This window comes from Protopterus annectens, chromosome 13.part0, assembly GCF_019279795.1.
Source record: "Protopterus annectens isolate FY-2018-M chromosome 13.part0, PAN1.0, whole genome shotgun sequence".
In the NCBI taxonomy this organism is placed as follows: domain Eukaryota; kingdom Metazoa; phylum Chordata; order Ceratodontiformes; family Protopteridae; genus Protopterus; species Protopterus annectens.
In genome coordinates this window covers 136,047,187-136,071,884 of record NC_056747.1, presented here as the reverse complement: position 1 = coordinate 136,071,884, position 24,698 = coordinate 136,047,187, and the positions used below count along the sequence as shown (strand labels likewise).

At 42.0% G+C, this 24,698-nt stretch overlaps 1 protein-coding gene across 5 annotated transcripts in view; it reads left to right on the top strand.

Annotated features, from left to right (window-relative positions):
* The window catches only part of LOC122817661 (calcium homeostasis endoplasmic reticulum protein-like), a gene marked incomplete in the record, with an annotated part of 1,194,300 nt that overhangs the window by 936,783 nt on the left and 232,819 nt on the right, over positions 1-24,698 (top strand). For all 5 annotated transcript variants that reach the window (XM_044090728.1, XM_044090727.1, XM_044090726.1 and 2 more), the window contains 1 exon segment: positions 10,832-10,926. In XM_044090728.1, the coding sequence (XP_043946663.1) occupies positions 10,832-10,926 (95 nt within the window).

The following is a 24,698-nucleotide window of genomic DNA, read 5'->3' as shown; positions in this document are numbered from 1 at the left end:
CAACACCCATTTCCAGTACAGTACAATAAAGCATGCAGGTTGAAATAATTGCATATCACGTTTGTTTCACAACATATGCTGCCCCGAGAAAGAAACACGCAGCAGGCGGATTTGAAAGAAGATGAATGCTGCCAGTGAAGTGCAGAAAGAAAGATGAGCACTGTTTTTTTTTCAGTTTTATTGGCATCACTACAGATAATAGTGTTGTAGTATATGGACACAAGTTACTCCACATTTCTGCAACATTAATGACAGTATTTCAAGATCGATATATGCTTTTCACAACCGCGAATATCTGGTTGCGATAATACACAAGTACCAAATTTTTTTTTAATGTCACTAAACTGAATAATACATCTGTTTGTATTGATCATAACACATTGCTTCAGCACTTCAAAGTAACTGCATTTGTCAGAACTTATTTGACTTCCATGCATGTGTTGCTTTTTGTGCAGTGTTGGTATCACATTGGTAGTATGACATTATTTTTCAGAATGTGCAGTGTAGTACTTAAAATTTTGATGTGCTGTTGGGCCACAATGAAGCCCTTAAATCCACAGTACCAAAAATATAACTGCCATTATTGGAGCATCTTTTTTTTATTTAATCTCTTTATTATTGACCATTTTTAAGATTGTACAGACTGCTGTTGAATTTTGACTTTTTTTGCTCTCTCTAACATGACTCCATATTCAAAACAGTTCAGCATATTCTCTTGAAATTTTAAAGGAATGATGCAAGTTGCTCGTTTTTAGCATCAAAGACAAAGGAGCAGCTGCACCTTGAATTTTAAATGGAGAATGTCAGTGTGGGCCAGAAAAACACTCGGCAATAATACAATGTTAACCTGTATAGCAAAATACATACACAAGCACGCACGCTTTAGCCCTGAATTCATAGCAGCACTATGCATTTATTTCTGACAGTTGTCATTTTAAACCGAATGTTTTGCAGATGTTGCAGTCTGTCTGTTTCTAATGGCCATTCTCACATTAATTTGATACTGCTTGTACCTGTAGATTTAATCTTTATTTACTTTTAGATTTAGTCTTATTTTCAGGACAAGATTCTTGGGAAAGTTAATACAGCGCATTCCATGAGCTTGTAGCACTAAAGGCAGGGAGAAGCCACAGTCTCAAATATGTGCATGTCTGTCTCCTCTAGTATTTTTATATGCTATTTAAATGAAAAATATATATAATTTTATCAAAATTAAGTGTTTGTAGATCTGATTTAATAACACACTAATGATATGAATTAACATATACTGAGTTTGTCAACTAAAAAGTGTGTGTATATGTGTGTGAACTGAATAGCAGAAGATAAGCAGCCATATAGTACTATACAAAGATGCCTTCTGCTTCAAAATGACACGTCGTCTTTTATGCTCAGTGGTGGCATCTTTCCCCTTGCAGAATGTTCCCTTTTTCTGTTGAAATATGTGATTTAGACTTATGATATTATGCCACTCAATGTAGATAACATTTTTGGCATTAACTTCATTCTCCGCCTTGAACAGGAGCCATGTACTTTCCCCTAAAGGAAACAATAGTGTGTTGTAAATTGGTAGCTTGGTACATTCTAGTGGGCTTGTAGTCCTGTTGGTAGTGTGCAGTAGAGAACTTTTCAAAATGTCTAGTAATATTTTTGAAGACCAACTGGTAAACAGAAATAAAAACCTCCAAGTAGAAAATACACGAGTCCCGGGCACTTCACAGTGTACAGCCAAATTACATACACATGCGTAGCATGAGTAAAACATTAAAAGTAAAGTTGTTTATTTTAAGTGTGCAATTATAAAATCCACTTTTCGTCGAGAAACTAACTCAACTTCTTCGGAAAAGTTAAAAAGTAACCATTTTCAAATACGGCTGTCTTAAATTCTAAGGTGTCCATTTTGGTGGGCATTATGTGGACTGGACTACGTATGGTACTATTCATCACACCATTGACTACTGCTTACTATTCTACTATTTTATAGCAAAGATACACCAATGTGTGGTTGTGTCTACATACACATTATTTTTAAGATTGAATTGACTTTTTATGATACATATTTCTGGAATTGACAAATGTCACAATATACACCTGAATAGGTGTTAAATACATTGAGGTTGACAGGGCTGTTAGGTATTCCATTGTACAGTTATTACCATTACCTTCTTGTTTTTACTGTCATTTATGTTTATTTTGAATAGGTACATATTGTACATATTCTTCACTACAATTATTACTTTTTATATATATTTTTTCATTTTTCAGTCCTTATACGTATTATTATTTAGTTCTTATTATTAATTTTTTATTGCCCATTCACGCTTTTCACCGACTACCTACTCACTCACTGACTATTTAAGTAGAAGTCCGGTGAGTTACAATAGTAGAACAGGTTTAATTCTAGTCGGGTAGGATAAATGTCATCAAACATCAAGGACAAAACTTTTAGGATAACATACATATATATATATTTGCATTTTATATCTTATAATGGTTGTTGCGAGTGATGAATATACATATTAATATTTAAGTGTTCATGTATAAACAATGTTACAATACCAGTACAACAACATATGTTTGTATATATACCACTTTAAGTACTGATCAGTCAAATCCAATACTCATGTGACTTGTTTTTAAATTTATTTAAGGCAGCCGTATTTGAAAATGGTTACTTTTTAACTTTTCCGAAGAAGTTGAGTTAGTTTCTCGACGAAAAGTGGATTTTATGATTGCACACTTAAAATAAACTACTTTTAACATTTTACTCAAGCTACGCGTGTGTATGTAATTTGGCTGTACACTGTGGAGTGCTCGGGACTCGTGTATTTTCTACTTAGTAATATTTTTGGGCAACCTATCTAGGAAAAAGTTGCAAAAATTACTTGTCTTTGTACAGCTGTAATCGGTCTGCTGCTTACAAAAATTCTGTATACCAGTCTGTGGTGGTATTCTGCCTTGACAGTTCAGATGCTTTAAAACATGTTTTAACCATGGCTTTTGTTCTTACAAGACTGCAGTATGTTTCATTTTATGTGTTGGCCTGTTTGAGTAAAAGGAAAATGTTTTCTTTAATTGTGAACTTCAACTAGAGTTTTTATAGTAGTTAAGCTTTGAAATTATAAAGTTATTTGGAAAACGGGTATAGTTATCTTATGTTCATAAAATACTAACTGTAGTTTCTGCCTTTTCTTAACTCCGTTATTAGAATGTACCCTTTTAGATAAGGCATACTTCCTGTAGCTGTGAAGAAGTCATAAATTGACAACATATGAAAAGTTTACTTTTTTTTTCATGCACACATTGTCATTTCTCCTCCGTGTATATATATATACACACACACACACTCTCTCTCTCTCTGTCAAACACACACACACACACACACACACACACACACACACACACACACACACACAGATAGTCACTGATGTCAGATTAGTAAATGGTTAACTGTGACGAAATAGCACTTTCAAATCAGCATGCCCCTACAACTCCAAAGCATTAGCAGTCGAGTGCACCCCTCTGATGCTGAACTGTGAGCAGCTGATAGAAATTTTAACTCCTGCACTACAGTCTACTATGGCTGCATTTGTCTACTTCCGGCAACAGCAATAGCTGTCAACAACCTGTGCATTTGACAGAGTGCAGGTTAACCATGTATGTGTATACACAGGTACAGGCACAGATATGCACCCACAAACACTTTTTTATATTGGTTATTTCCAGCGGTCTGGATTTTGTTGTACTTTATTGCATGCCACAGCAGTCACCAGTGGCTCTGCTTACTATCTTGGCTTTTCCTCTGGATGTATGCTGCAGCATGCAGGCTGCTTTTATGTTGTATTGATCAGCAGCGTCTGCTGAGCAGAAGTAATGCTTTCCTGTAATGTTGTTGATGTTCATCGTGTTACCCTGCTGCAGTCATCACACTTGGGTTATCCTGCCGTCAGGAGGTCCCGCAGTCAGCCCAAATTCCAAAGTCTTGGTCCGGCGTCGGTTGCTGTCGCTTCTTCCCAGACGTCAGTGTGGCAGGGGTAATTAAGAGGCATCCGACGCCATTTTCTTCCGTCTTTCTTGCCGCGCAGTGCCCGAAGCAGAAACAGTTCGCAAGTGCCGGTTGGCCAACACCTGAGATTTTCGATTTGAATTTCAGTCCGAAGTCTTCATTAAAGCTAAGTACCCCATTGGGGAACATTTTCTTGCCTCAGTCTGATGTCAGAAAAAGTTAACAATTGCATTTCTTGTGGGAAGCAAATACCTCATAAGGACTTCCATTCCTATTTATTCCTTGCCTAGGCCCAGACCATGACGTCACAGCTTGTCGGTTTTGCGCTAGGTTTAATAAACGAACCATCAAATGCCGTTTTGACTTAGCACGGCATTACTTTGGTAGGAAATTTAATTATATCATGCCGTCGGAGCAGCCGACGACCTCCACTCATAAAAAACGCAAGGATAAGGACAGGCAGCCTAGGAATAAGCCAGACACCGAGGCCTCAGTTGGGCCTGTCGCCGGTTCTCCGGTTTTCAGTGAGGCGTCTACGCAGCCCCTGACGACCGCAGAACTGGAACCCCAGACAGCTGTGGATTCCCAAGCGGAGTCCACTAGGCCTACGCAGCCTTCTACTGACACCGGAGCAGAACACCTTCAGTTGCAGTAGGTGTATTTAGACTGACTACACTCACCATTAAATCTTATGCTAAACTTAAAACTCCTTTAAAACCAAAGAAAACTGTACCTCAGGCTACAGTTCAAGGCCCCATGCCTAAGAAACAGATGCTTAAGATGGCTGAAGATTTAATTACCCTTATCAGGGGTTCCCATCCCCCTCCTGATAAAAGACCAAGACAAGAGGAGGATTATGCATCCTCTGACAAGGTTTCTCTCTCCTCAGATTCTTCTGAGGAACAGGATTACACTTTTCCACCTTATGAGGATTCTGAAACTGAAGATTCCATTCCCTCGGCTTCTCCCCCTGAAGACTACTCCTTTGGGGAAACTTTGCATACCATGAGGGAACATTTCCACTGGAAAGGCCAGGATTACTCAGATTCTAAGAAAAGGCTCAGAGAGTTCCTTTTACTACCCCAGCACAGACCTCTTTCTATCCCTCCTGTTTTAGATATTGTTGATGATGTTTACTTGGAGTCTAGTTTAAATCCAGACTCTCTACCTCCTGCTCCAGCCAAACCAGACAGGTACTACAGAGTACCTGACTCTCTCAAATTCCTTTATAAAAGCCTTGTAGCTGACCCAGAAACAATTTCCCAGGGTCCTAAGGGAGCAAAAGCTTATATGGCTAAAAATCCTGTGCCTTCTGAAAGGGATTCCAGAGCCTTGGATAGAAGGGGAAAGAAAATTTACACCTCAGCAACTCTGGCTATGAGAGCATTAAATTGCCAGTTTCACATGCTGAAATATCAACAATTTCTGATGTCTCAGTTAAAACAAAAAATGAGCACACTTTCAGAACAGCCTAAATTCAAGGAAATGCAGGATCTTTTGCATGCAGCTGAACAGGTGGGCAAACCTACCTTGCAATGCGGATTTGATTCATTGGAAGCTTCCTGTAGAGCAGCTGTTACTGACTCTGTAATACGTAGACATGCTTGGTTACAAGAACAAACCCTCCCTGGCCATGTTAAAGCAAAATTATTGGATGCACCTTTACAGCAGGATGTATTATTTGGTGTCAAAGCAGAAGAGGTTTTAAAGAAAATGGAGGATAAGGCAAAGTCTATGCAAACGGTCAAGGATTATTTGCAGGTACAACCCCCTCGTTTCAGCAGAAATTGGCCAGCAAAAAACTGGTCCTTTCCAGCTTCAGACAGATCACAGAGGGGCAAATACAGACGCCCAAGGGGCAGAGGCCAGTCACAGGGCCCTTACAAACCTCGCCAATGGGGTTCTGCTACCCAGAAAGGAGGAGAAGACAGGCCCCAGGCTAGCAGAAGACAAACACAATGACTCTATCCTCAAACTACCAAGCAAATCTCTCCTGGCAACTCCCTTTGGTGGAAAACTAGCATTTTTTTGCAGACAACTGGCACATCATCACAAAAGACAAATGGGTTCTAAACATTGTCTCCCAAGGATACAGATTCCACTTTCATATCTTACCAAGGATCAAAGGAATGCCAAACCTGCCACCACATCAATGGGCAGAGGCACAAAAACAAATTACAGCTCTCATGAACATGAAAGCCATTCAATAGGTACCTGCACAGGAGCAAGGACAAGGTTTTTACTCAAGTCTCTTCCTAGTCCCAAGAAAGGACAACGCATGGAGACCCATTCTGGATCTTTCAATTCTGAAATTCTATCTGCAAGTAACAAAATTCAAGATGCTAACACTACAGCAGCTTCTTCCCATGCTGGGCAAGAATGCTTGGCTAGTCACTTTGGACCTAAAGGAGGCATACCTGCATGTCTCTATCAGACAAAAGTGCAGAAGATACCTCTGCTTCATTGCAGGTTCAACGCATTACTAATTCTCTGCACTGCCCTTTGGCTTATCTAGTGCACCCAGGGTCTTCACAAAATGCCTGGTACCAGTAATTGCATACTGCAGACAAAGAGGAATTTAGATATACCCATACCTGGACGACTGCCTTATTCAAGCAGAAAGCAAGGACATTTTTTAAAGCATCTGGCATTTGTCAAACACCTTCTAAGTTGCCTAGGGTACACAGTAAAAGAAAAGAAATCAAAACTAGTACCCTCACAAAACATAATATTCCTGGGTGCCAGCTTGAATACAACGGCCCAGATGGCTTTCCTCATGCCAGACAAGCAACGACAGCTGTTTCAATATTTCAAAATAATGGCAACAAAGACCCAACTCCCTGCAAGAAAAATTCTGCAGGCCTTGGTATTCATGGCATCTTGCATTCTTCTAATACCATTTGCAAAACTGCATATGAGGAAATTACAGTGGTACCTGAAAAGTGCATGGACTCAGCACAGCCACAGCTTGGAGACAATGATACCACTCATTCCCTGCCTTCAACAGGAATGTCTATGGTGGGCACAGGCGTGTCACCTCAACAAGGGTCAGCCGTTCACCTTACCCACAGCCAGTCAAACTATGACAACAGATGCATCGGACTATGCCTGGGGAGCACACATGGCAGGGCAAGTGCATTCAGGGCAAATGGACTACAGATCACAGACACCTGCATATCAATCAAAAAGAAATGCTAGCAGTGCAGAATGCCCTAACAGCTTTCAAGGACCTTCTACACCTAGGACAACTACTAATAAAGATGGACAATACCACAGTTATGTGGTACATAAACAAGCAAGGGGACACACATTCCTACCCTCTATGCAGGCAAGCAATGACCTTGTGGAACACTGCACTCCCTTAAAAGGTTCAATTACAAGCACAATTCCTGCCAGGAAAGAAAAACACATTGCCAGACGACCTAAGCAGAAACATCATGGATCCACACGAATGGAAACTCGATCCACAAGTATTTACAATGATAGTTCAAAGATGGGGACGCTCAGACATAGATCTGTTTGCAAGCCCCCCACAACCACCAACTTCAAAAATTTTGCACAAGGACCTTCCATCCACTAGCTTGGAAAGTGGACGCCCTCTCATTCAGTTGGAAAACATTAACCGTTTATGCCTTCCCTCCACTGCCTCTTCTAGCAAAGGTACTGCTGAAAGTCAGATTAGAGAAGCCACAAATGATACTTGTTGCACCAGACTGGCCACGCCAACATTGGTATCCAATTTTAAGGAATATGGCCAACGACCCACCATGGATTTTGCCACAGATTCCTCACCTGCTCACCCAGCGAGACCATCAGATTCTACACAGCCAGCTCAAGACTTTAAACCTGGCTGCATGGCAAATTATCTAAACAACCAACCAACACCTTTATCCAAAGCTGTTATGGATGTCATTCTGGAGGCCAGAAGGCCCAGCACCAGGAAAACCTATTCAGACAAATGGAAAAGATTTTGCACCTGGAACCAGGCTAAAGGCCTAAACCCCCTTGATCCAAACATCCCTCAGATTCTACAATATTTGACTGAGATGTTACACAAAGGACTTTCATTTTCATCTATTAAGATCCACGCCTCGGCAATTTCAGCACAGATCCTCCTTTATTTTCACATCCACTCCTAAGACCGTTCCTCAGAGGGGCTAAAAACTTAAGACCACCAAGGAGTGCTCCAACACCTACTTGGGATCTCAACTTTGTTCTGGAAAAGCTTACACTGCCACCCTTTGAACCAGCTTTTTCAGCTGATTTAAAATTTTTCATGGAAAACTGCCCTACTACTAGCAATAACCTCAGCTAGAAGAGTCTCAGAGCTACAGGCACTAATGGCAGTGGAACCTTTCATCAAGACAGAGTCTCTCTACGAACTAATCCTTCCTTTATGCCAAAGGTCGTATCCAGTGTGGCCCTAAACCAAACCATTCACTTGCCTACCTTCTTCCCAAATTCCCAGAACAAAGGAGAAAGACTCCTGCACTCTTTGGACATTCACAGGCAATTACATTACTACTTGGATAAAACTAAGGCTTTCAGAAAAACTGACCAGCTTTTGTAACCTATGCTACAGGATCACAAGGAAAAGCTATCTTAAAACAGACCATTTCAAAATAGATAGGACATTGCATACGTTTCTGCTACACACATCAGGGGAAACCAGTACCTGCTAACATTAGGTCCCACTCCACCAGGGCTACAGCTGCATCAGCAGCCTTTCTCAGGGGAGTGCCAACCAAGGACATTCTGGAAGCTGCTACTTGGAGTTCAGTGCACACCTTCACCAAACACCATCATTTACCTCAATACTCTAAGACTAGAGCTGGTTTTGCCACTGCAGTTTTGCAGGGCCTACTAGCTTCTTCTAACCCTGTTTGATTCCACCTCCCATCCTTAGCTTTGGGATTCAACCCAAGTGTGATGACTGCAGCAGGATAACACGATGAACATAGTACAGTTTTGTACCTACCATAAATGTAGATGTTTGAGTGTTCACCCTGCTGCAGTCCAGGTTACCCTCCCTCCATCCCATCTGAACTAACTGAACTTATCTCTACCACTTCTTCCTATACTACCTCTGTGGTGTATTTACTTGTGCCTAAGGGTTTTGTTTGATTTTTATATAACCATATATATATATATTTTGCCTACCTATTGGGGGCACCTGACATCTGGGGCAAGAAAAACTGAAGAAAATGGCATCGGATACATCTTAAATACCCCTGCCCCACTGATGTCAGGGAAGAAGTGACAGCACTTATTATCAAAAGCACCAGATGCCGGACCAAGACTTTGGAATTCGGGCCGACTGCGGGGACCGCCTGACGGCAGGATAACCCAAGTGTGATAACTGCAGCAGGGTGAACACTCTAACATCTACATTTATGGTAGGTACAAAACTGTACTTTTGGTTCCTTAGAAGATTAATCCCACCTAATAAACATTTTAAGAAATCTTTGTGGGCAAAGTTTAACCTTTATCTCCCAAGTATAAGATACTGAAGTAATGCAGACTTTGTATTCTGGCATCCATTTTGTGCTAATGTATTCCCATCACTGAAACAAATTATTACCCTTCTGGCTACTGTTTTGACTTTTTTTTTTTTTTTTGTACAGCTCCCTCTTTCTACTTTGCCAGAGGATGGTTTTCTGCCAGTAGAAATCGTATCACTTTATTAAAGGCATTCATAGTGAATGTACAATGCTGTTGTCTCCTGTATGATGCCATCAGATCTGTACAGTAGCCCAAGCTGCCTGATAGGAAGTCTAATTAATGCTGAGCTTTAATATTTTGCCTTGCTAAATGGTTGATTTAGTTGCTTTGCAGTTGTACGTATATATGGTATTTACCTGGATATTGTTAACACACACCAAAATCTTGGTGCCTAGTTCAGAAATATGTTGCTTACATTATGAAAATATTATTTTTTATTTCAATATTGAAGAACTGGTCTGTATAATTTTGTTTTTGATTAGTTTATCGTTTTCGATTTGTAGTTCTTGAATGTGAACCTTCCCTGTGACTAAATAGGAAGCTTGTGCATTATACGTATGTGCCATTTGGGGTAACCTTAATGGTAATGAAGCATAGATTCATAGATTAGATTAGTACTAAGCTAACTGCTCTTGTGAGCCATTTTAAGCCCAGCCAATTATCCCTTGTGAGACTCAAACCCTGCACCTTGTGTTTGTAAGGCAAACACCTTAACCATTAGGCCACCCTCCCAGTAAATGAGGGATTTGAGAGCAAAGCTTTCATACATTTACATCATAAACGTGATTCATCCTTTCTGGAGGAGGAAGGAAACCACAAAAACCTTTGTTTTAGAGAAGAAAGGACCTGTTTAACCAAGTGGTGGCTACCATGTTTTGAGGCTTGTGTATAAAAAAAAAAAAAAAGTTTTCTTCTTGGTTAAGTAACATTTTAATGCTACCTCTTATCCTTCCCCTCTTTTTATGTAATAGTACAGTTTCTGTTTTCACTTTTGTGGAGAACCCTAAAAATAGCAGGATTGTGGAGTCTGTCTAAGCAGTTGTTGTTCACCCCCCCCCCATTTTTTTTAGCAGTGATAGGTGTTAAGATTCTTCAGGCAGAACATGTTCCTTACCCTACCATATAATGCAGTGGTGACCTGAAAAAAAAAAGTCAGTTTTTGGAGTTGCAGAAAACTGCAGTTTGAGTTGGGTTCCTATGCAAGAAGGCTGACTGGCCCCCTTTTTTTTATTTATTTATTTTTTAAATATAAACAAATCTGTATACCATCATCTGTCGTGTGATTATCCTTTTTCTGTTTGTACTTGATATGCGTTTGTTTTTCAGTTCAACCAGTGGCTTAGGTACAGGAGGTGCCACTGCCATTCCCGATCTGAGACTAGGAGAAGAGAACAAAGGGCATCAGATGCTGATGAAAATGGGTAAGAGCACTTCTCTTTAATTCACACATTTTGCATTCTGAGTGGTGTGAGAAAGACTGGCGAGCCTATGGCAACTTATAAACAAATCTGCCACTTAGGAAAGGCCCATGGATAAAAATGGCATGGTGTTTTATGGAGTGTAATTCTCTAAAACCGAAATTTATTTAAAGGTTGCTGTGACTCTTCAGTTTTTTAATCACAGTCTCACTTGCCATTCTCTGTTGGGTACCTTGTAGAGTGGCTTAGTATGTTTTTATTCATTTCCACTGACGTGCACTAGATCAGCATCTTAATTAGTTGTATACTTTAATGATAGAGATTTGCACACATTTTTAGTTTTCTGGCTGGCACAATATTCTGGGTACATGAGAAGGTGATTAGTGTGAATGTGCAGTCTGTCTTAATTTCTTTGATACTTATTTTAATTGCATCATTCCATTTACAAGAAGTTACTGTACCGATTTGTCACTTTGTTTTCGTGAGCTTCAGAGCATGGAGCTTTGCGTACATGTTTCTTATATATGGACAGTCTGTCCCCTATACTTCCTGCGCTGGAACATGCACCCTACCTCTCACATATAGCAGCTGTTACTCTCCGAATCTACCCAGCAGCAATCAGAATGGTATTAGGAGTGTACATTGATCATGCACCCTAACTCTCACATGTAGCAGCTGCTACTCTATGACTCTACCCAGCAGCAATCAGAATGGTATTAGGAGTGTGCATTTTTCACTTTACAGCTAGATGCGGTTTTCTTTGCCCAAGATGGTGACAGTTTAGAAACACAGACTCCAGAGCTAGTCCACACCCCCCTTCAGATAGCCATACCTCTAATGATGTTACTTCATATCCTTCCTAGAAGTGTGTATCTCAGGGATAGGAATCAGAATCTTTGTGGCTGTTTGCTGCATACTTTCAGTTCTTCCACAAACATTTCCCTCCATCCTGTTGTTGTTGTCTTTCGGCTTTTCCCGGTTAGGGGTCGCCACAGCGGAACTCCAGTCTGCTAATGTTTGGCAGTAGATTTTGACGAACGCCGAGGTGCCAGCTCGACGTTCAACCTTCAGCGAAGGTGCGCCCATTTACGCATGTCTTTCGAACGCCCACCCAACCACGGGGAGGGCATGCAGACTCCACACAGAAGGCACTCGCCGCACTCCAGCCGAGAATCGAACGGGGGAACCTCTTGCTGTGAGGTAGTTACATGTAGGTAATCTAGCATTTCTGTTCTTTGGAATACAGATATTTATTCACCTTTAAATCAACTAATGACTGAAGCTATGAGTATGTATCATTAGCATTTTGGACTGGCAGGCATTTTTTTTTTTTTTTGTATTTTTGACTTCATTTGACCAATACCATCTTCGTGTAGTAGCACTGCTTTTAGGCAAATTGGTGCCATTGCAGAAGCCTCTGATCAAACAAAAGGTATGTCTTTAGTGCTCGTCTCCACAGGAGTCCTCCTTTAAAGTTTGATAGAAAAAAATATCGTGAACATGAGAGATTGTGTGCACTCTTGCTCTTGAGTTAATGGCACCCAGCAATTTCAGGTGTTGGTGGTGGGTGTGGGCATCACTTTCTTTACCTAGCCTCCAAGATGGCTGCACTCTGAAGAGCAGATTGATTCGTGCTCTCCCAGTGGGAAAACAAAGTAGCTGTAGAAAGGCCAGTAAAAGCTGGCAATGTGGGTGAAATGCAGTCACTGGTTAATCTCCAGACCGCCTGGATGTCAGCAAAGAAGAAATCTGGAGAAAGTAAGAGAAAAAAATCAACTAAAAAAGGCGAAGAAGAAAAACTCTGGCAGCAAAGAGTTTTGCAGCTGTTCAGCAAATAACAGTTTGGGTTTCAGCTTTGATGCAATAAATGGTATCCAATTCTTTTAGAGGAAAAATAAATCAAATGCATGCAGAGGTGTTTAAAATGAATGAAAGACTAGATAAATATATATGGTCAACTGTCCAAAGTCTGGAAAGAATAGAAAAATCTTTTTAAGTAACTGTTGAATGCACTGATCAAACTGCATATCGGAGGTTTGAAATAAAGGAAAGACTGGCTATATTACAAGACTTTTTCAGAAATGTTAAAATTGTGTAGTTAGAAGACAGAGCATGCAGAAATTTGATAATCCCGTGTCTCTTCTGTCCGCCTCAGCTTGTGTGGCATCTGATCCATACGGATCTGACATCAGCAACTTTCATACATTTGGATCCAAGGCTGAGGCTCATGCCCTACCTGAAAACCCCTTTCATCATTACAGTACCCCAGGTCTCATTTGCCACTTTCGCTCCTCAGATAATGTCCTTAGCTGATTACTTGCTTTTTCAGCCTTTTCAGATAAGTGAACATTTTTTTCTGGGATTTTGCCTCTAGGCATTTTATCTGCATAGTTTTATCTTCTCTTCTATTTACAAGCTTAGTTTAGCCATTTTCCTTTCTTTAGGAGTTGTTTATTTTCTCCTTTTCCCACCTTTACCTCCCACTATTAACAACAAAAAAACATTCTTTCGTTATAGTGTAGATTTTTGTGTCCGATTCTAGGTCAGTAGTTTTCTGCTAATATTGCTTGTATCTTAGAGTTTGGTCTTTGCGCTTTGATGGTTGAGGAAACTTTATTCAGCTGTGTGGCTTTTCTCTCTTCACCCATGTCAACCAACATCTCAGGTTTTATGAGATGTACTGCTTGTGGTGATGAGATTCCCACTCGGCATCCACACACTAAATGCATCTGTTCCTTGGGAGTATCCCCCTAGATAGAGATTGTTCTTTATGCTCAGCCTTCTGGGCTAGGGTCTCTTTTGGACTGCAAATCTAAACTGCTACTTAAGGGTCTTCTTCCAGCCATAACAGGGGAATTTATGACCTCTAAACGAATAAAGTAGAAATAATGCCTAAATAGAAACTAATAACCAAAGAATAAGGCACTGGAAGGTTCACCAGGTAGGAACACCAACTTTATTGAGCACACGAACAAAACGAACACCTTAACTCTATCACCGCTTTTTCTCAGTACAGCCTCATCAGATGACCATACCAACTTCTAACCACCATTTATATACAGCCCTTAATTGATCAATTAACAAAATTTTCCACATTTAAAGACACAATAACAAAATTAGGTGCATAAAAAACTGTACATATTATACCCTATTTAAAACTCTTGAAACCACTATAAATACAATGATACGATAAAATAAGGATGTAAAACTTTAAGTACACAAAAAATAATGTAAACAAACAATATAAGCAATATGGTAACATTTAAAATCATTTAAAACTGGTGTAATAAAAATATATTCATGAACTTGAAACTATTCATAATATTCATTCTTAATAAACAGCACCATCTACTGGATAAACAATATATTTGATATAGTTGAACTAAACTTCATTTTCAAAGTTTTGCTCCCCTCAGTTTTAGGACAAACTTCAGTGAAACCATATAATTTACACCAGGGTGTTTATTTGTTTCCAGCACTAACTGCCATTATAGTTCTCTATATTCTAAATGTGTCTCCCAGGGGTCAATGGGCAGTGTTTCAATCACAAAAAATAAAACTGTATTCTTATACAATTTAATGTGTGTTTGTACAAAGCATTATTCAAATTCATCTTCCTTATATCATATCTGTGTTGATACATTCTAGATTTTAGTTTTCTTTCAGTTTTGCCTATGTAAAATGCCTCACATTTACCACACAAGGCTAAATAAATGAGACCATTGGTGTTACAATTGGCAAAACCCACAGTTTTAATAAATCTGTTTCTAGCTTTCAAATAGTATGCACCCCCAGATGTTCATTGTGTTTCACTGTTGGGTTATCCTGCTGGCAGGCTACCCGTAGTCGGCCCGATTCCAAAGTCTAGGTCCGGCGTCAGTTACTGTCGCCTCTTCCCTGATGTCAGTGCACCAGGGGTATAAAAGAAGCAGCCAATGCCATTTTCCTCGGTCTTTCTTGCGCGGTGCCCGAAGCATAAGCAGTTCGCAAGTGCCGGTTGGCCAACTCCTGAGATTTTCAAATAAGAATTTCAGATCCGAAGTCTTCATTAAAGCTAAGTACCCCGTTGGGGAAACATTTTTCTTGCTCCAGACCGATGTCAGAAAAAGTTAACAATTGTATTTCTTGTGGAAAGCAAATACCTCATAAGGATTTTCACTCTTACTGTATTCCTTGCCTAGGCCCTGATCACAACATTGCTAGTTGTCGGTTTTGTGCTAGATTTAACCAACGCACTATCAAGCGTCTGTTTGATTTTGCTTTCCATTACTTTGGCCGAAGATTTAACTATATAATGCCGTCGGATCAGCAGACGACCGCAGTTTACAAAAAACGCAAGGACAAGGAAAAGGATTAGGCATCCGAGGTCCAAAACCGACGACGAAGCCTCTTCTAGGCCAGTCGCCGGTTCGCCAGTTCTCAGTGAGGCGCTTTCGCAGCCCCTGGCGCCCACTACCTCAGAGCCACAGGCCGCTTCCGACTCCCACGTGGAGTCGACTGGGCCTCTGGATACTGAAGGTATTGGAACCTCGGAAATGAATCCCTCAGATGAGTCCGGAGCCGCTGAGCAGGCATCGGCTTCTGAGGGTGTTTTCAGACCTACACAGCTATACATTAAGCCATCCTCAGCTTCAAAGACTAAAGCATCATTAAAGACAAAGAAACAAGTACAGCATTCTCCTACTCGGACCACTATACCTAAGAAACAAATGCTCAAAATGGCCGAAGACCTAATTACTTTGATCAGGGGTACCCACCTCCCTCCTGATAAGAGGCCTAGGCAAGAGACAGAGTATGATTCTGCTGATCAGGTTTCCATTTCTTCTGATTCCTCTTCTGAGCAAGATTACTCCATGCTCCCCTATGAGGATTCTGATGCTGAAGAATCCATTCCTTCAGCCTCTCCTCCTGAGGATTATTCTTTTGGGGAAACCTTACACACCATGAGAGTACATTTCCACTGGGAGAGCCAAGATTATTCTGAATCTAAGAAAAGGCCCAGAGATTTTCTGCTTCTTCCCCAGCACAGACCCCTAGCTATTCCACCTGTGCTAGACATTGTGGACGATGTATTCACAGAGTCCAGCCTGTCCCCTGACTCTCTCCCCCATGCATCTGCTAAGCCAGACAGATATTACAGGGTTCCTGATTCTCATAAATTCCTGTATAAAAAACCCCACTGCTGACCCAGAAACTATATCTCAAGGCCCCAAGGGGGTTAAAGCTTCCACTGCAAAAAAACATGTCCCCTCTGATAGGGATTCAGGGGCTCTAGACAGATGGGGGGAAAAGTCTACACTTCTGCTACCCTGGCTATAAGGGCCTTAAATTGTCAGTTTCATATGCTTAAATATCAGCAATATTTAATGTCACAGCTTAAACAGAAAATTTTGACAAATACTAAATGTTCAGAAAACAAAGGATTACAGGATTTATTGCATGCAGCTGACAAGTGGGAAAGCACACTTTGCAATGTGGTTATGATTCACTGGAGGCCTCCTGCAAGGCTGCTGTTTCAGGTTCTGTTATTAGAAGGCATGCTTGGTTAAAGGAACAAAATCTGCATGATCATGTTAAAGCAAAATTATTAGATGCACCATTACAGCATGATACTTTGGTACTAAAGCAGAAGTAGTATTGAAAAAAATTGAGGATAAAGTAAAATCCATGCAGACAGTCAAGGATTTCTTACAGGTACAACCACCCAGATTTAGCAGAAACTGGCCTTCAAAAAATTGGTCCTTTCCAGTGTCAGACAGACCACAAAGAGGCAGATACAAGCATCCCAGAGGCAGAGGTCAGCCCCAAGGTTCATACAGACCTAAACAATGGGATGCTACTACCTCCAAGAGCGGAGAAGGCAAATCACAACCTTACAGGAAACAGTCCCAATGACTTTTCTCTAGCAAATCCAAGCACTTCTCTATTGGCAGCCCCCTTAGGGGGAAAACTAGCACTTTTTTCTTCAAATTGGCAAAGGATTACCCAAGACAAATGGGTACTGAACATAGTGTCCCAAGGCTACAGGTTCCATTTCCACACTCTACCAAGGTCAAAAGGTATGCCAGGCCTGCCACACAATCAATGGGCAGAGGCACAATATCAGCAAGTACCGCAACAAGAACAGGGGCAAGGATTTTACTCCAGACTCTTTCTAGTACCCAGAAAGGACAAAACCTGGAGACCAATACTGGACCTGTCTATACTAAACACATTTCTGGAAGTTCCAAAATTCAAGATGTTGACTCTACAGCAGCTACTGCCCATGCTGGGCAACAAGGCTTGGCTCATAACCTTGGACCTAAAAGAGGCATACCTGCATGTCCCAATCAGACAATCTTGCAGAATATACCTCAGATTCATAGCTGGCTCAATGCATTACCAATTCTCTGCACTGCCCTTTGGTTTATCTACTGCGCCCAGGGTCTTCACAAAATGCCTGGCACCAGTAATTGCGTTTTGCAGACAGAGGAATTCAAATATATCCCTACTTGGACGACTGCCTAATTCAAGCAGAGAACAAAGACATTCTTCTAAAGCATCTGGCGTTTGTAAAGAGATTACTAATTGGCCTAGGGTACACAGTAAACGAAAATAAATCAAAACTAGTGCCCTCTCAAGAGATAATATTCCGGGGTGCAAGCTTAAACACAACTACCCAGATGGCTTATCTCACGCCAGAAAAACAAAAGCATCTGACTACTTACTTCAAGACATTGGCAACAAAAACCCACTTATCTGCAAGGAAAATCCTGCAGGCCTTGGGTTTCATGGCATCCTGCATCCTACTAATTCCATATGCCAAACTGCATATGAGGAAACTACAATGGTATTTAAAAAGTGTTTGGACTCAACATTGCCACAGCCTGGAGACTGTAATTGCACTCATTCCCTGCGTGTAACAGGAGTTTCGATGGTGGGCAAAAGCCTCTCACCACAACAAGGGTCTGCCATTCAGGTTACCCACAGCCAGACAGAGACTGACAACGGATGCATCCGGCTATGCCTGGGGGGTCACATATGGCAGGAAAATGCATTCAGGGCACTAGGCATGCAAACCAAATGCATCTTCACATCAATCAAAAAGAGATGCTAGCTGTTCAAAATGCCCTGACAGCCTTCAAGGACCTGCTTCATCCAGGACAACAACTGATAAAGGCAGACAACACTACAGTCATGTGGTACATAAACAAGCAGGGAGGTACACATTCCAACCCCCCTTTGCAGACAAGCAATGACCTTATGGGACACGGCTTTGGCTTTTCAAGTTCACCTGCAAGTACAATTCCTGCCAGGAAAAACAAATACTCTGGCAGACGAACTAAGCAGAAGCCTCATGGATCCCCATGAATGGAAGCTGGATCCACAAGTCTTCAACATGATAACAAGGAAATGGGGAGGCCCAGACATAGATCTATTTGCCTCCCCTCACAACTGCCAATTGCAAAGATTTTGCACAAGGATATATCACAAACAAGCATGGAAAGTGGACGCCCTATCCTTCAGCTGGAAAAATCTAACAGTATATGCTTTCCCCCTTTGCCTCTTCTTCCCAGGGTACTCCTAAAGGTGAGACAAGAGAAGCCAAACATGATACTGTTTGCACCAGACTGGCCACGCCAGCACTGGTACCCAATTCTGAATAGCTTGTCTCAAGGTCCAGCATGGATATTGCCTCAAATCTCTCAATTACTGACCCAACAAAACAGTCAGATCCTGCATAGCCAACTCAGGACCTTAAATCTGGCAGCATGGCGGATAAAGTAACCATTCAGAACACTCCGCTTACAAAAGCTGTTATGGACGTTATCTTGGAGGCCAGAAGGCCCAGTACCAGAAAATCTTATGCAGAAAAATGGAAGAGATTCTCTGCTTGGAACCAGGAACAAGGCATCGACACAAGTGTGCCAAATATCCCTCAGATTTTACAATACCTAACTGAGATGCTAAACAAAGGCCTTTCCTTTTCATCTTTTAAGATTCATGCCTCTGCCATTTCAGCCCATTACAATACGGAATCACCTATCTTTTCTCATCCTTTATTAAAGCAGTACCTCAGAGGAGCCAAAAACATTAGGCCTCCTAGGAGAGCACCAATTCTGGCCTGGGACCTCAATTACGTTTTGAAAAAACTCACACTGCCTCCCTTCGAGCCAGCATCAACAGCAGATATAAAATTCTTATCCTGGAAAACAGCTCTGCTCCTGGCAATAACCTCTGCAAGACGAGTCTCAGAGCTACAAGCACTCATGGCTGTGGAACCTTTCATCATTTTCCATCCAGACAGGGTTTCCCTGAGGACAAACCCTACATTTATGCCTAAGGTGGTGTCCAGTCTGGCCCTTAACCAAACCATTCACTTGCCAACTTTTTATCCTAATCCACAGAACAAGGTTGAGAAACTTCTGCATTCTTTGGACATACACAGGCAGCTGAGATTCTACTTGAACAGAACTAAAGTTTTCAGAAAAACTGAGCAACTTTTGGTGTCATATGCTGCAAGTTCACAGGGAAAGGCCATCTCAAAACAGACTATTTCTAAATGGATAGGCCATTGCGTCCATTTCTGCTATTTACAACATGGCAAATCAGTGCCTAAGGACATTAGGCCTCATTCCACCAGATCAGCAGCCACTTCAGCAGCCTTCCTCAGAGGAGTACCAACCAAAGATATCTTAGAGGCTGCAACTTGGAGTTCAGTGCACACTTTCACAAAGCACTACCATTTACCTCTCTATTCTAAGTCCAGGGCAGGCTTTGCCACTGCAGTTCTGCAGGGCCTCATAGCCTCTCCAAGTCCTATTTAGACCAGCCACCCTACCTCAGCTTTGGGATTCAATCCAACCGTAATGACTGCAACAGTGAAACACGAACATAGTACAGTTGTGTACCTACCATAAATGTAGATGTTCGAGTGTATTCACTGTTGCAGTCCAGGTTACCCACCCACCATCCCCCCTTTCCTTTGTGGGACTTATCTACACTTCTCTATCCTATACTACCTTTTTGGTGTATTTGCTTGTAGATGGACATGTTATTTTTGTGCATGTATTTTTATTGGCATATTCTTTCAGCTTTCCAATTTAGGGGCACCTGACATCTGGGGCAAGAAAAACTGAGGAAAATGGCGTCTGCTGCTTCTTTTATACCCCTGGCGCACTGACGTCAGGGAAGAGGCGACAGCAGCCGACACCGGACCTAGACTACTGAATCGGGCCAACTACGGTTAGCTTGCCAGCAGGATAACCCAACAGTAATGACTGCAACAGTGAATACACTCTAACATCTACATTTATGGTAAGTACACAACTGTACTTTTTAACATAGGAACACTGTGCACAACTGCTACATTTGTATGTACCCCTTTTACCAGAATAGCAGTTGCTAGCCTTACTTGTCCCTTTTTCCAAAATATTCTTAATAATATGCCCCTTTCTATAAACACATTTAAAAGGCTTGTCAAATATATACTGCAAGTCCGAAGTGCTAGCAAACCTGCCCCATTCTTCCTCAGTAATAATTCTGGCTAGTCTGGCTTCTCCATCGTATGTTATTACCAGGGCACTATTATACACGTTATCTACCTTGACATCAGTTCATAGGTAGGTACTAGGCTATCGGCCCAAGGGCCTACATAAGCCTAGCCAACAAGGTTCCCTGGCTTACGCCACCCAAGAAAGTTATTTTCCTATGCCACTGTCGGGCAGAGACACAGAAGTGATCCCTGTGGTGTATTTCCTATTTCCCATTCACTCATCAAGATTTTTCTTGAAGAGTGCTAATGAAAAACTTTGCTTGACATAGATGGGTAGCCTGTTCCAGAGTATGGGAAGTCTCTGGGACAGGAATCTATCCCACCAGCATGTCCTGTTTATTCTGGTGACAAGGTTTAGGTCCCTAGAAGCATGTAGCTTGGAGGGATTGGGATTTCGTTAGGTGTAGCATGTCCAACAGCTCTGGGTTTGACATAGCTTTATATGTTAGGCAGAGATCACCTCGGAGTAGGTGATATGCTATGGAGTAAAGCTGGAGTTTTTTGAGGCAGTCAGTGTAGGGCATTTGTTTGAGGCCAGTAATCCTCTTTGTGAGGTACTTATGTGGCCTTTCCAGCTGCTGCAGATATCTTGTGAGGTACATTGCAAAAGGGACGTTGTACTCTATAATGGGTCTAATGAGTGTCGAGTAGAGGGGAACAATGACCTGTTTTTTCCTGGATGAGAACCCTTTTATGATGAGGTGTGCCACGTAGAAGGACTTCCTGACTACTGTGGCGATGTGACTATCAAAGGAGAGACTACTGTCCACCTGGGTCCCAAGGTCTCTTATCACACATTGTGTTAAGTAGATTGCCGCCTTTGTGGTAGTTCATGGGTACAGAGTTTTTACCAAAGGGGATGACACTGCACTTTTTGGCATTGAGCTTGAGGCCATGGCTCTGACACCAGGCATCTGTCTCAGCGAGGCCCTTCTGTAGGATGCCCACATCATATTGGGACTTGACTATGGCTCCTAGTTTGCAGTCATCTGCAAACTTCATTAGCCAGAGGCCTTCTGTGTTAGCCTGTACTTCAGAGAAGTAGATACCAAACAGGAGAGGTCCCAGGACGGAACCCTGTGGTACTCCACTTGTCACTGCTTTGAGGTCAGATTTGGAGTCTGCACCTTTTACAGTGCGGGTTCTGTCAGTGAGCCAGTTGGCAACCCATCTTGTGACGTAGGGATTTATACATAGTTTAGTGAGTTTAGCTATAATTCCAGAATGGGGGATGGTGTCGAAAGCCTTGGTGAGGTCAAGATAGGTTGTGTGAACCACCTTACCCTCATCTATGGCTTTGGTGACTGCCTCAAAGAAGTCTATCAGGTTCAGGAGGCATGATCTGCCTTTCACAAACCCGAACTGGGTGGGATCCAGAGTTTGGAGGTTACCAATGTCTTTGTTTGAGTTCCATGATGATACGTTCCATGGCCTTGCAGACCAGGCTCGTCAGGCTAATAGGTCGATAGTTCCCGGGATCAGTGGTGGCTCCCCCTTTGTGGAGTGGGATAACTGTTGCTGTGCACCATTCAGTGGGCACAAAGCCTGATGCGAGGCTATTATTGAACATGGTGCTTAAGTGGGGAGCCAGTTCGTTCTGAAGTTCGTGTAAAACGCAGCCTGGGATGTTGTTCGGTCCCATGGATGCTGTGTTTTTGGCTTTAGAGTGCAGCTTTTACCTGCGTAGTTGTGATTACAGGGACTCTGCATTCATCCTGTATAGATATGGGCCCTTTAGGGGGTGGGGAGGGGTAAAGTTAGCACTGAACCTATCTGCCAGGATGTTGGCAATATCAGTTGGTTCTGTAATTTTCGTGCCGTTGTGCTGTAACTCCGAGCAGATCTGGGAGTTGCCATTGAGATTCTTGACATAGCTATAGAATGCTTTGTGATTGTCCTTAGAATTAGTGGCGATTTTGTTTTCGTAGCTAGCTTTGGAGGATCTTATAAGGGATCTCAGCTTCTTACTGAGGCTGACATGGGAGCTCCTCCACTCATGGGATTTTATTCTCTTTTGCAACAGTTTCTTCCTTCTGTTGTACAGATTGTTTATGGCAGGGGAACACCAGATTTACTTCCTTTTTTTGGAGGATAGCATCTTGGTTCTGTTTGGGATAGCACGATCCATGCACTCGTGTAAGTGCTTATAGAGTGCATTTTTGTCGGATTCAGAAGTTGTAACTGTATTGTCCATCTGCATGGGTGTCATGAAGTACACCACTTCTATCTTAAGAAGCATGAAGTTGGCTTTGGAGAAATTTTTTACCGTGGTTTCCTTAATGGGGGGTGGGGGGGGGATGTGGATATCAAGGGTGATTAGCTTATGGTCAGATTGGACCAATGAGGAGTTGACTTCAGGTGTGGAACACCGGTCACTCATGTTGGTAATGACTAGGTCTAGGATATTGTTGCCCTTGGTGGGGGTTGTGGATAGGTTGATCCAGGGCATTGGAGTTTATGAATTCCAAAAAGCGTTGAGCTGAGGAGTTGGTACACGAGTAGTTTTCCCAGTTAATGGTGGGGTAGTTGAAGTCGCCCATTATTAGGGTGTTTGGTTAAATCTTAATATTTTCCAGTACATCAAGAAAAGAGGAGTGGGAATCCTGGGGCATGGTGGGGGATCTGTAGCAAGCTACAATTTGGATTGCAGTTTTGCCCAGAGTTAGTTACACTTGGATAACCTTGGATGCATTATGCTGAGCAACTAGCCTGGAGGTGTGGCTATCCTTAATGAATATGGACACACCTCCACCTTTGGTGTTTTGGTCCAGGTTACATGGCCGAAAAGTGTGGTATAAGTTATAGCCTGGTAGTGGAGGGGTGCTCTCTGGAGCCTTGAACCAGGTCATTGCACAGATATCGATGTTCTCCATTTTAAGGAGTGCCTCGAGTGAGTGCATTTTGAGATTTAGACTTCTAGCATTGAGTAGCATTACCCTCAGTTTTTGCTTGCCTGTTCCTGTTACGGTGGTTAATTTGTTATTTGAACCGTGCCTAAAAAAGGCACTATAGGGGCAGCAAGAGCCTTAGCCAGTATCCAGAATCCCAGGGGTGACAGGCGCAGGCCGTCTGTGGCAAAGCATCGTGGTCTGTCGACCATGTCATCCCAAGCAGACAGATACTGGATCCCCTTAGAATGACACCAGAAGCTTAGCCAATTGTTGAAGTCAATCATTTTGACCTTGTACTGCAGTATCATGCTGGGCAATGGCAGAATGCTTTTCAGGGCTAGGGTCATACCTGCCTGGGCTACAAGATCGGAGAGCTCTTCCATGTCTCTTTTCATGTAGTCCAGAGAGGTACGTCTCGGGTCATTCACACCAACATGGACAATGACAGAGTCATATTTGTACTTGTGGAGTGACCTGTGTGCGTGGGTTATGTGGTGGATCATGGCACCCGACAGGCAGCTGACAGTAATCTTCTCCTTGTTTAGCCTTTTGAGTGGGACATCAGTGTGCCTGACAATAGTCACCTATGACTAGTGTGTTGAGTACGTTGTTTTGCCTTATTGGCTGTGGTTGAGTGGCACACTGAGTCTGTGGGCAATGTGTCATTTGGGTTGTGTTGGGGGATGGAGGTTGCTTGCGTTTCTGCTTTGTAGGTCTCTGTTGCTTAGACAGATTATTATTGAGAGCCTCTGCGAATGTTTTTGTGTTACTATGTGTGGATTTTGGTGGTGTACATTTAGTGAGACTTTGTGATGAGTATGGTGTGGTACAAATGTTTACTTTCTCCTCATGACTGTCAAGTTCTGTCTTGGTTGGAGAGAGCTTTACCTCCAGTTTGGCTAGATAAGTGCATCTCTCACAGGTTGTAGTGTTGGGTGGTAGGAGGAGAGGCTTGTCTGTGTACATGAGGCAATTTCTACATTGCCTCAAGATGCCCAGATTCATCAGATAGACAGGAGAGAACACTGGGAGCTGACCCTTGGAAATGCCTGAATAAAAAACTGTTTTCCTCTAGATAAGTGAGGAAAGTGAGTACAAAAGCTGTTTTTCTCTAAGCAAGTGGGAAAAGTAAGTACAAAAACTGTTTTTCTCTAGGTAATGAGGAATGTTGAGTGCTATAGTAGTTATTAGCTTATTTAATGCTTACAGGTTCTGAACAAGTGCTGAGCACAAATAAGCAAATTTAAGTGCTAAAACTAAGAATCTGTATCTGCACTAGACGAGTTACAGGACAGAAAAAAGTGCAAATGCAGGCTTTCAAATCAGAAAGTTGAGAGAGATGGAAGAGA